General features: G+C 45.1%; 1 protein-coding gene across 13 annotated transcripts in view; it reads left to right on the top strand.

Annotated features, from left to right (window-relative positions):
- Positions 1-12,430, top strand: part of AGRN (agrin) — a 582,966-nt gene that overhangs the window by 558,665 nt on the left and 11,871 nt on the right. For 9 of the 13 annotated variants that reach the window (XM_088481095.1, XM_088481100.1, XM_088481092.1 and 6 more), the window contains 2 exons: positions 8,472-8,559; positions 11,236-11,259. In XM_088481095.1, coding sequence (XP_088337221.1) covers positions 8,472-8,559; positions 11,236-11,259 — 112 coding nt within the window. The remainder of the gene's footprint in view (positions 1-8,471; positions 8,560-11,235; positions 11,260-12,430) is intronic. The other 4 variants (XM_088481096.1, XM_088481094.1, XM_088481097.1 and 1 more) reach the window with 1 other exon arrangement.

The following is a 12,430-nucleotide window of genomic DNA, read 5'->3' as shown; positions in this document are numbered from 1 at the left end:
TGGGCGGAGTGTCACGTTCCAGCGATCTCGGCAGTCTTCATTCCCGGAGTCCTCAATTGGGAGGCGGACTTCCTCAGCCGTCACGATGTGCATCCCGGGGAATGGTCGCTTCACCCAGTGGTGTTTCAGCTACTCGTGGACAGGTGGGGGCTGCCGGAGCTGGACTTGATGGCCTCCCGTCACAATCACAAGTTGCCCGTTTACGGGTCAAGGACAAGAGACGCAGGCGCCTGTCTGGTAGACGCTCTGTCGGTGAAATGGACGTTTCACCTGGCGTATCTGTTTCCTCCGATATCCTTACTTCCTCGGGTTCTGCGGAAATTCAAGCAGGACGGCGGCACGCTCGTGCTGGTGGCTCCGGCGTGGCCCAGACGTCCTTGGTACTCCGATCTGAGGTGCCTCTCCATCGACGCTCCGTACCTTCTTCCTCAGCGTCGGGACCTGTTGTCTCAGGGGCCCTGCCTTTACCCGGATCTGGGTCGGCTGTCTTTGACGGCGTGGCTCTTGAGACAGCCGTCTTGAGGTCTAGGGGTTTCTCCAGTTCAGTGATTGGTACCATGCTTAGGGCACGCAAGCCTGCCTCCGCGCGGATTTACCACAGGGTGTGGCGCACTTATTTTCAATGGTGTGAATCCAGAAACTATGATCCGCAGGTGTTCCGGGTTTCCAGAATCTTGGAATTTCTTCAATCGGGTTTGGACCTCGGCTTACGCCTGGCCTCTCTGAAGGTTCATGTGTCTGCTTTGTCCGTGTGGTTTCAGCGACGGATTGCTACACTGCCAGATGTTTACACCTTTTTCCAAGGTGTTCTCAGGATCCAGCCTCCCTTCGTGCCTCCGGTGGCTCCGTGGGACTTGACGGTGGTACTGAGGGTCTTGCAGGGTCCTCCTTTTGAGCCGCTTGAGTCGGTGGAGCTCAAGTGGCTGACGTTTAAGACCATTTTTCTCCTGGCAATTGCTTCGGCCAGGAGGGTTTCAGAATTGGGGGCGCTTTCCTGTCGCCCTCCTTTTCTGATTTTTCACCAGGACAGGGCAGTGCTCCGCACGCGTCCTGAGTTTTTGCCCAAAGTGGTTTCAAAGTTCCACATTAATCAGGAACTTGTTGTGCCAGCTTTTCAGTCACCTGATCTTTCGGCTGGTGAGGCTTCCTTGGATGTGGTCCGGGCACTTAGAATCTATGTGGACCGGACTGCTTCGGTTAGGAAGTCGGATTCTTTGTTTGTCCTCTTTGGTTTTCACAAGAGGGGTTGGCCTGCCAACAAGCAAACGATAGCCCGTTGGCTTCGTTCAGTTATTTGTGAGGCTTATGCGCAGGAGGGTTTACCTGTGCCAGCCTCTGTTAAGGCTCATTCCACTCGTTCTGTGGGTCCCTCTTGGGCTGCTAGACGTGGCGCCTCCGCTGTTCAGCTGTGTAAGGCGGCTACTTGGTCTTCAATTCAGACGTTTTTGAGGTTTTATGCGTTTGACACCTTCGCCTCTCAGGATGCATCCTTTGGGCGCCGGGTACTCCTTTCAGCACAGGAGCGTCCCCGCCCTTAGTTGAACTGCTTTGGGACATCCCCAAGGTCAACCCTGTGGACCCCCTATGGACCCTGAAGTAGAAAACAAGAGATATGGTAAGAACTTACCTTTGTTATCTCTGTTTCTACGAAGTCCATAGGGTCCACAGGGCGCCCGCCCTGACGCACCTGGCTTCAAATGGGCTGTGTGGCTGGTCACCGGTTTTCCGTCTCCCATTTCTGTGAGTATGGTTTCTTGTGTGTTCCAGTCTTCCTTCTCTCTGTTTAGTCTCCTCCTCCGGCCTTAGCTGCTTACCAACTGAGGTGCCTGTGGCCGGGGCGGGGTATAGAGGAGGACGGACCCAAGTGCATCCTGGGAGCAGCAAAGCTTTAACTGCGTGGTGCCCGTGGATCCAGATCCAGCTATACCCCAAGGTCAACCCTGTGGACCCTATGGACTTCGTAGAAACAGAGATAACAAAGGTAAGTTCTTACCATATCTCTTGTTTTTTGTTGTCCACCCGCCTCTTGAGGATTGACCACAAATTCTCAATGGGATTAATGTCTGGGGAGATTCCTGGCCAAGGACCCAAAATTTTGATGTTTTGTTCCCCGAGCCACTTAGTTATCACTTTTGCCTTATAGCAAGGTGCTCCATCATGCTGGAAAAGGCATTGTTCATCACCAAACTGTTATTGATGGTTGAACTGTTATTGATGGTTGGGAGAAGTTGCTCTTGGAGGATGGTTTGGTACCATTCTTTATTCATGGCTGTGTTCTTAGGCAAAATTGTGAGTGAGCCCACTCCCTTGGCTGAGAAGAAACCCCACACATGAATGGTCACACCATCACCTCCCCGCGTGTTGTCTCAGCCACACCATCGCCTCCACCCCCGTGTCATCTCTCAGCCACACCATCACCTTCCTCCATGTCATCTCTCAGTTACACCATCGCCTCCCCCCCTGTGTCGTCTCTCAGCCACACCATCTCCTCCCCCCTGTGTCGTCTCTCAGCCACACCATCACCTTCCTCCGTGTCGTCTCTCAGCATACCATCACAGATACACACACACACACTGACACAGATACACTGACACACGCACACACACACACACTGACACTGATCAGATACAGACACACTGACACACACACACTGACACAGATACACACACCTCATTCACACAAATGCACCCCTCCTCCCCCCCCCCAGGATGGGAATAACTGCCTGGGAGGGGCTGCACGCTTCTGCTGCAGCTCCCCTACAGTCAGCACCATTAGGCACAGTTGCCTGATCGTTCCATTATAGGTACTCTTCTTCCGTTTGGGTGCAATGGTGGTGCTTTGCGATGCCCTGCCCGGTGCCACCCCTCTGCCGGGCCTGCCACAGCGCCCAGGGCACATGCCCCGCTTGGCCCCCCTAGTTACGCCAACAGCTGTATGACTGACCATTGCAGCACCTTCGCTTCCTCTTTCACCATGACAACTAGCCTGTTGCTGGCACATCCAGCATCTTACAGTGCTTCCTCTACCCATTCACTCACCAGCTGTGCTGCTGACCCGTCCAGCAACTCGGCAGCCAGCACTCCCTAATTTATAAATATAGGCTGCTAATAATGATACTGCTGCGCCCAGCCAAACATTAGATAACAGCTGTGAGTAGGCCTGACTGGGATATATGAGAAAGGAATGTCAGCAAGGGAGGGATAAGGGTGTATGTCATTATAAGGAAGGAGCAGAGGAATGGTTCAATTTCTGCCTGATTGGGATGTTTATACTGAAATATAAATATGAGGCTTTGTAATGAATCCAGGACTTTACCAACCACCTCATATGAAGCTTTTACCCACACATAATGTATGTTGCCGCTCAAAGATCTTAACTGTGCTTGAGAAAATTGCTTTGCTTTATTAATGTGACAGAATAATAGAACAATATTGTCAGTTTGCTTTTCCATGAATAGCGTGTTCAGTGCTGATATCTGAGAGTGAAGGGTTTACGTAAGCCCGAGCCGTAGTACACAACTGGCAGGATGGCGTTTTATTGTGTGTGAATAGCCGAGGATGATGGGCTTTATCACATTGTGCACTTGTTGGGGTTTTGCTTTTGTTATGCATAATAGATCAGCATTAGCATTTAAAGTGCATCATAAATGTATTTTGTATTGTTGGTTTTCTATGTTTAGTATTAAAAAATGTCCTTAACAAATGAGAAATCTGTATATAGCAAATGTTATGGTGTGATATGAAGTGGGAATGTACGTGTGGCTGCAGATATCTGGGTGCTTGTTCACTGATTCTCTTCTACTTGTCCCGGATAGCTGAGGCTCAGGAGTGAGGCAGGCATTTTCCTACTGGTGGCAGCAGCCATTTTGGGAAGAAGTGGACTGTGGAATGGTTTTCTCATAAACAAAAAAAAAAAACTGCTTTCATTGTGTATTAAATAAAAGAGAATGTTTAAAAATGTTTCCCTTTTCAGTGATAATCAGGTAATATAAAACCTACCTCAGTAGCTTACCTTTATTGGTGTGCGGGCCGTGCACTTATTGTCAAAACAGCTATTTATGTGTACATAGACACCAACTCTCCCTAATTTCCAGGTTTTAAAGATATCTCCTCATTTTATATTTGACCTATTTGCACAGTACAGTTCCTGGACTTTTATATACCGGATGCATTTCTCACTATGTACTCCTATTCTATAACTGAATAATAAACAGGAACATTGACAATGCAAGTAAATGCCCTTACAGTCGCATACAAGAAGCAAAGCAGTATGGGAGTTGAAGTCCGGGATTGTGTGTGTAGAACGTACTGCACAAGACTATCAGAGATCCTTCTGCTCAGCACTAAAATGTTTCTGGAAATTATTTTAAAATCTCAGCAACTATGAATGTGGTTTTGAAACTGTAAAAAACTGTACATTGCAAATAGGCATTTACACAGGTTGTAGAGTTGGGTACGGGATGCCGGAGCTCGGGATCCCGGCAGTTAAAATCCCGAAGCCGGCATCCCGACAGGGATTGGATTACAACACCTGTCAACACCTACCCCTATCCTCCCCCCCCTCCCTAGTGCCTAAACCTAACCTCCCCACACCCTAAACCTAACCCTCCCTCCTGAGTGCCTAATCCTTCCCCTAGTGCCTAACGCTAACCCTCCCCCTAACCCTGCTACTAACCTTCGGGATGCCGGCACTGGGATTCTGACTGGTGTCTGGATTCCGGCACCGGTATTCTAAATGCCGGCATCCCATGTGCCGGGATATTGACTGCATCCCGTTTTTAATACACATACCATTAATATCACTCCTCTTCTGTGTTATAGATATCTTGGGAATTATTTAAATTAGCTGTTGGTGTGGGCAGACTACCCTGTGATTCTGTGCTCATGTGATCATCCAGAGCCAATGTACTGAATGCTGGCATTCTGATGATGCCACATGATGTTTCTCATACAAAACTGAGCATGGGGTGTCCACTCTCTCATTAAGGGGCCTATTCATGATGTTAATTATCGAGGTCTAAACGGACCCCGATAATTAACACACTGACTCGCCGTGGACGCCGGAGCAATTCATCATTGCTCCAGAGCTGAGACAGCTGATCCAAAAATCATCTATCCTAGCGAGCAGTTTCACTGCCCTACAGGTCACGCATGCGCACAAGACCCTCCGACATCCGGCGTAAGGAGCCGGACAGGGGCGGAGGGATAAGAAAAGATCCCTCTTCGCGACTCGAAACTCCTTCCCATAGGGAAGGAGCGGGTAGCGGTAGCAAACTCCATCTGAAGATGGCGAATGCTACCACAAACAAGCTCCTAAAAATAATATTTTCGGAGCTTGATAATTTTCTGTCCCCATACTAGTGTATGGGGGGACAGGGGGCCATTCCGTAAGAGGCAGGAGATATCGCTTTACCTTCGTGATGAATGGGCCGAACACTTAATTTTTACAATTGCAGGTGAAAATGTTAATTTTCACCTGCTATTGTAAAAATTAAGTGATGATGAATAGGCCTCTTTCACTCATGAATATTCATAGATGCCCAGTAGATGACTAACTTCATGCTGACGTGTAGTAAAGAATATTGAAGAATCTATCTATAGAGGTGTCACACACAGTAAATGTAACCTATGTTTTGTGTTGTATGTTCAGATATTAACATGCAGATGTGTAGACAGGTTGACGTGAAAATAGACCATGTTATATTGATTACAGACAAAACCCATTAAATATATCTAGTTTACTCATTATTTTTTCTGTTTAATTTTAGTGATATTAATTATCCATGGGGAATTATTTTTTTATACATATGGCTCCTTTTAATAACAAGTGATATCTAAGTATTTTTATTTAGAGTTTTAAAACAATGTAATATAACATAAAACAACAAATATCACATATCCAAGCATAGTATCCCAATAATAAACAAATACTATAAAGTGAAAAATATAAATGGAACATAAATGAGGTTAAGAATAATTTTACATGGTGCTCCATCCAATCAGCTCCTAACTCTGTTTGAAAAATGACAGTTAGGAGCTGACTGGTTGGAGCACCATGTAAGATAACTAACGAGTGGTAACGAGAATATCACTCAGTATAGCTTGGTTCTACGTCCGCTGCAAATCTCCTCCAAACATTTACTATTATAATAGCAATGCTTGTGATATCCATCCATGGCTTTATCACTCCTTTCCCTGCCAATGAAATGGCCTTCCATCTCACCCTTCATTAGGCTCTTTAAACATGTTAATCGGGTCCTTTTGTTTTTCTACTTCACTACCGTCTTCAAAGGAGGATTTTAAAATGTTTTGGAAATATTTTAGTAATACCCTAAATTAAAATATTTTGATTTGTTCTGGGTTTTTTTGAGGGGGTGGGGGGGCTTTGGAAAAAGATGTTATTAAAACATAACTTTTATTATTTGTATTTCAATTAAAATGAATCCCTAATAGCAAAGCATAACAAGAAATGATGCACATAAATCATGTACTGATAAGCAAAAATAAAAGCATTAGAATGTTTTAGCATTGGTACATTAATATAAGTAGACTCATCTCCTAGAATCAAATAAGAAAACAAAAATTATTATAACGTAGATGTATTTTAAATAATCTCCTGTACTCAATGACTAGAATAAGTCTATCAAATGGTGTCAATGAACATATGGCAATATGTTGGAAGACGTAAACGCTACATTAAAACCGAATAGGTATCATATGTATAAACCAAGTTGGTATTTGTAATTTACTACATTGTATCGTTATAACACCTCAAAGAAAAAAAAATCACAGAATAGTCAGGAAAAATAGATTTGCCACTGTCTGCTCTGCTCAATCTCACCTGGCACACTGGTCGTCTATGAGAATAGAGTGAGCTGATTCAGTGGCAAACGCAGGATTTCTAGAGGGGGGTTTCCAAATGCTTGATTTTAGAGTGAGTGTGGCCAGTCCATGAAGAGGGTAGAATTAGCACTTATCCAGCTTTAATATGCATCATACAAAGTGTACTGTGTGTCATAATTCCAGCATGTACAGGACCAGTGATCACAGTAAGCCATTAGATGCAGCAGTAGGGCCATCCTGCCTGAGCTGAATGTTTTTATTATAGATGTGGGCACCAATCCAGACTATTGGAGCAAGTCCGGGAGTCTGGGAGCAGCAGAATAACCTAGCACTGCCCTGGACATATGTGTACATATTGGGCTCTATAGCAGCACATCCCTAACAGTGAATGTTTTCCAGATCTCCTAGTTGATGCACAGGTTATTTATTACTGGCTGATACATGTTAAAAGATCCACAGGTGGTGCTAATTATTTTGTTTGTGATACTGAGAAGAACATGCAACACTTGTAAAATTCTATTATCTAACTATTTCTATTGTGGTCATTGTGTGGATTGGGGAGGGGGGTTTCCAGGCAGACGGAACCCCCCCACCCCCTGCGTTTGCCTGTGTGATTGTATGCAATATTCCTCAGAAACAACAGAGTGGGTGGTACATTGCTCAGGGTTTCATCAGTACTCATGGATGTCTTGCTTTCGTATTGGACATCCAATTTGAGGACTAATCACCTGAGTTAGTAACCACCCAATCAGATAATCAGAAGAGGTAATAGGCTAATACTAGCAACAATTTCCAGGGTATACTAATAGAGGTATAATGAACATCGATGGTAATTAGTGCACAAATAGTACATCAATAACCTGAAAAATAAGATAAGACAGAATAGTAGGGAATAGGACCAGTATTCCCCCTTGATGAACTTATACTTAATAATTGGAATAGTGGTTTAATTTACAGTTATTACTCTCCATGATTTATACTGATTTTACACATCAGTGCGACGATACCCCTTTCCCCTTTTCCCCTTGTTTTTCTTGACTTCTATGAATTACTGATCCTGCCCATATGTAGTGCGCCCCAGGTGGCTGCCTCGCCTGGTACTTTAGTACTTTTAAGAGCAGGATGAGCAACTGTTTATGCAGTGAGTTTCATGTTAGTCACTGTTCACTTTATCCTTGTAGGTCTTATTTCCATGTATTTCTTATAACCAATGTAATGCACCCAACATGGCTGCCCTCCTGGTACGCTGTTGTGTAGAATGAACAATGCATGGCTCTGATGATTTTGTAAGGATCTCGCCTAGTTTTTTTTTTTTATCTTCCCCATTATGTGTCATCAATTCCAGGCGTTGCCTATTCTGCCCAGTATAATCATTTATAGTGCACCTAAATCCTCCATGGGTAGGATGAATAATCCTTGCATCTGATGACACTAAATGGGTGCCACACCTTTGTATTATCTTCATGGTTTCTGTGTTGATGCAAATCTAAACCTCTGTATTATGTTTGTGATTTCTCTATTTTTCTTTTATCTAAACCTCTGTATTATGTCATACTACCTGTTACGCGCCTTGAGTCCTATTGGAGAATAGCACTATATAAATAAAATTATTATTATTATTATTCATAGTTACCATTGAAAAGTCAGCGGGAGACTCAGAAGCCGTGTCCTTTGATGGGAAGACTTATCTAGAGTACCACAATGCAGTGACCAAAAGGTAAATTAAAGTCATTTACTGCATCTGACTGTAATCTCCTGTGTTCAGAACGTTATCTGCTGTGTGTTTGCAGGGCACAGAAAGTAACGTGTTTCACCTTCAGGTTGTAGTAATAGAGAAGATGTCGATGGCCTTATACCTGCCAGCATAATGGTCCACTTATATTGTTACACAGGTTCCTGAGCGTTGCGTTTTCGTAAACATATGCTCCTTTCACCAGCATTTACTCTAATGATAATCTTAGTTGAGACGTTGGTCTTCAGCTGCTGTTGAAGTAAAGTCCCATGATGCTCCGCCAGGCGTTGACCAACCAGGTACTTGTAGGTGAAGCACAGCTAGAAATGGGTAGGAACCCATCAGCTGTCACATGATCCATAGCTCAGACATGCCAGGGTAGTAAAATGTGTGAAGTAACATGTAGGACAATGTACAGATGTATTCTCACTCGTCTTTGTTGGAGTCGCACCAAACAGCCCCTCTAGGCGCGCCTGGTCCCGTGAGACTCTGCAAGCGCCGGTTGTCTTTTTTTGCGTCTTTTTTTTTTTTGTGCTGAAAATGTGTCTAATGTAATGATGCAACGACCGACATAGGTGATGGTCACGATGGTCAAGACCATCGCGACCATCGGGGCTTACGACCAGACCCTAGGGTAGGGTCTGGGCACTCGTAAGCCCCTAGGGAGCTTCCTGCTCTGTTCGAGCAGGAAGTTCCCCACTGACATCAGCAATAATGTCAGTGGGGCCGCCCCCGAACGGCATGCGTTCCTACTGGAACGCCTCCGTTTGGCCGGGCACGCCCCCAGCCCGCTCAGCAAACGGGGCGAGCTGTCACTCAACATCGACAGCTTGCCCCGTCCGCTACGAGACCCCTAACGGCGGAGCGCCCGTCGTTAGCCAGGTCTCACGCATGCGCACGACGGAGCCGGCTCCGTCGTGCACATGCGCTGTGGGGCAACATCGTGTCGGTCAGCGCTCACGACCTACTCTGAATGAGCTCCCAAGTTCTGTTTACAGGCTGTCGCACATGGATATACAAGGGTCACATATCAAATTCATCAACACAGTCCCCTGGTATGTCCACCGCTAGCAAAATTGCACGGGACTTGGCTGCTCACTCACGCCAGGCATATCATGCTGTATGGCGTATTGAGGCTAGATGAGGAAGGACACATCTGTAAGTTTGTATACAACTTTTATATATGTCAGCAAGAAATGTCTCATGGAAACATGGACAGTGATTGTTCCATCGGGATTTATAATGAATAAATGGTATTATATACTAAAGGTTAAGTTTCGTATTTGTTCGCAGTGATGTACAGCAGCACATTGCTATGAATTGAATTCCCCCCACTAGGTCCTACATTGTCCTAGGACAGACCTAGTTTGAGCCATACATGCCTACCCTCCCGGTTTTCGCGGGAGGCTCACGATTTTTCGGGTAACCCCCCGCACCCCCGGAAGGGTTGGCATTTCTCCCGCATTCTGCCCACTTCCTAGTGAAGTGGGCAGAATGAGGAGAATACCCGTGGCGATCGCGGGACTCTGTGAAGGGGGCGGGGCTTAAACCGTGATTCAGCAGGAATCACAGCATTTGGCCCCGCCCCCTATGTAAATTGTACCCAATCGCGGCAATTTTACGGTGAGGGGGCGGGGCTTAATGACACAAATCCTCAAGCCCCGCCCCCGTCGGCCCCCTGCTGGTTCTCTTACCCGGGCTTCTCCCGGGAAGAGAGTATTAAAGGTAGGCAACTATGGTTTGAGCTCCAGGAAAACTTTCATTCAAAATAAGTACAGTCCTAAGATCCAGACAGGGCTTCCGGGAAAAAAACACCTAAGACTGTGTTACCATATTTTGCTCTTACTTTGCAGCAAGGGCTTGAGAGAGAACTGTGTGTCACATGGGCGGACTATTTTCCACTTTAAAAACAAACAAACTGGGAGTCCTGTCTATCTGGGTCATTTATAATCATTTACTGTCCACAGTTCATACACAGCTGCACAATGTGCCCTGATCTGTGTTACTGAACTGGATCATTAAAGGGAATATATCTTTAATAATGTGTATTTGTTTGTACTCTGAGCATAGTGTCAGTCTATTTCTATGTTGCTTAATTTTGTCTTTGGAAATAAGAAACCGCTATTAAAAATAAATCTAAATGAATAAAGACGTTCTGTGGCTTTATAGACTCACGCCAGTAAAACTGCTTTTTCAGACATTCGTTTATTTCTGTAGCTGATATTCGGTCCACGTACGGATTTATGTAAGGACTGAATGCTGACCCTCGGCTCTAATGCCAGGAAATGGTCCCTGCCTTCTATCTCATTTCATATATCAGCAGTCAATGTATAAAACAGGCTATTGGAGCAAGTGCTGGATTTAAACAGAGAAAGTGTAATGCAGCCCAGGACGTTATGTTAGTTGTGTATGGCCTGAGCCACAGAGTCAGACTGTAGTGGGTGCTATGGGTGTGGGTGACAGACTTCCATTAGAACAGACAGAGCTCATGCGTTGTAGCAGCTTAGAAGAATACAACTGGGCTGCATGGAACAAATACACATCTGGACATATACAATTAAATTGCTATGATGGTAAATTCCCTTTAATGTAAAGAAGTCTGCGTCTGTCAGCTATGTCTGTCTTTGTCTTATGTGTCCATGTTGTCTCCTTGTTTTCAAGCCAACTGACTAATGAGATACCTGAGTAAGTAAAATGTCCATACATGTCACTTGCCACAACCCATATACATTCTGTATGCCACGTCAGCTGTCGCCCATTGCATTGGATGTCCTCATTGTTATGACGTGCTACTTTGCAGGTGCGAGAGAGGAAAATTAAATGCTGTCCTCATCAGTATGCATCCATGTATATGACATATTTGTTTTATCCCAGTCATCCAGTGTTCTCTGTCTGCCAAATCAGGGCTGCCTTTGAATCCTCAGCTTTTTCCTTTAAGATACAATTCTCATGATCAGGAACAAGTCACTGCCCATAGATTATCAGCTGAAGGACCAAATGATGCCCAGACCAGCAACATATAAATGTACACTTCTTCCCATTGTGTCTCTGCCTTAAGCTGGCCACACATCTAAAGATTAACTGTCCATCCAGCCAACTAGTTGATTGGTTGGAATGAAAATCTGGTAACGTATGGGAGTGACTGATGATCAACAATTTGCTCCTAATGCCAGAAAACAGATGAAAATGGTCGTCAGACAAGTTTGTTAAATGTTTGATCTAAACAATTTGTTCAAACAACAGTTTTTGTCCATTTTCCGGCATTTGGGAGCAAATTGCTGATTGTCATTTACTTTCATACCTTACCAGATTTTCATTCCAACCAATCAACTAGTTGGCTGGTTGGACAGACAATCTTTAGATGTGTGGCCAGCTTTACTCTGTGATACTGTATATAGTCAGTGTAGATTGGAGTGCCCTATGAACTTACTGTCACTCGTTTATAATGTTTTATGAGGAGGATTCTGTCCAGTGATAGGACAGGTGTTGTACAGAGTACCCAATGGTAATGCTTTAGTCTCTGACCTATTGGCAGCCAACTGTGATAAGTCCTGACCAACCATGTTTCTAACTCAGGGGTGGGGAACCTTTTTTCTGCCGAGGGCCATTTTGATATATATAACATTATTCGCGGGCCCGGTGCAGGCCACGTCCCCTTTGTGTGACGTCAACGGGCAACAATCGCCTTTGATGACAATCCTCAGGATGCTCTGGGGAGCTGTAAGGGCAGCGGTGTGACCGTCTGGAGCATCCTTAGGACTGCTGCATAGGTTCTGGCTGCAAGGTGCCATTCTAGGAACCCTGCTAGCCAGTTGAGGCTAGCATAAAAAAGCTCAGAGGGCCAGACCAAATGATT

Source organism: Taudactylus pleione, unplaced genomic scaffold (assembly GCF_031769625.1).
Source record: "Taudactylus pleione unplaced genomic scaffold, aTauple2 ptg000264l, whole genome shotgun sequence".
Classification (NCBI taxonomy): domain Eukaryota; kingdom Metazoa; phylum Chordata; class Amphibia; order Anura; family Myobatrachidae; genus Taudactylus; species Taudactylus pleione.
The sequence above is the reverse complement of the archived record's forward strand: the minus strand, read 5'-3'. Positions and strand labels throughout refer to the sequence as shown.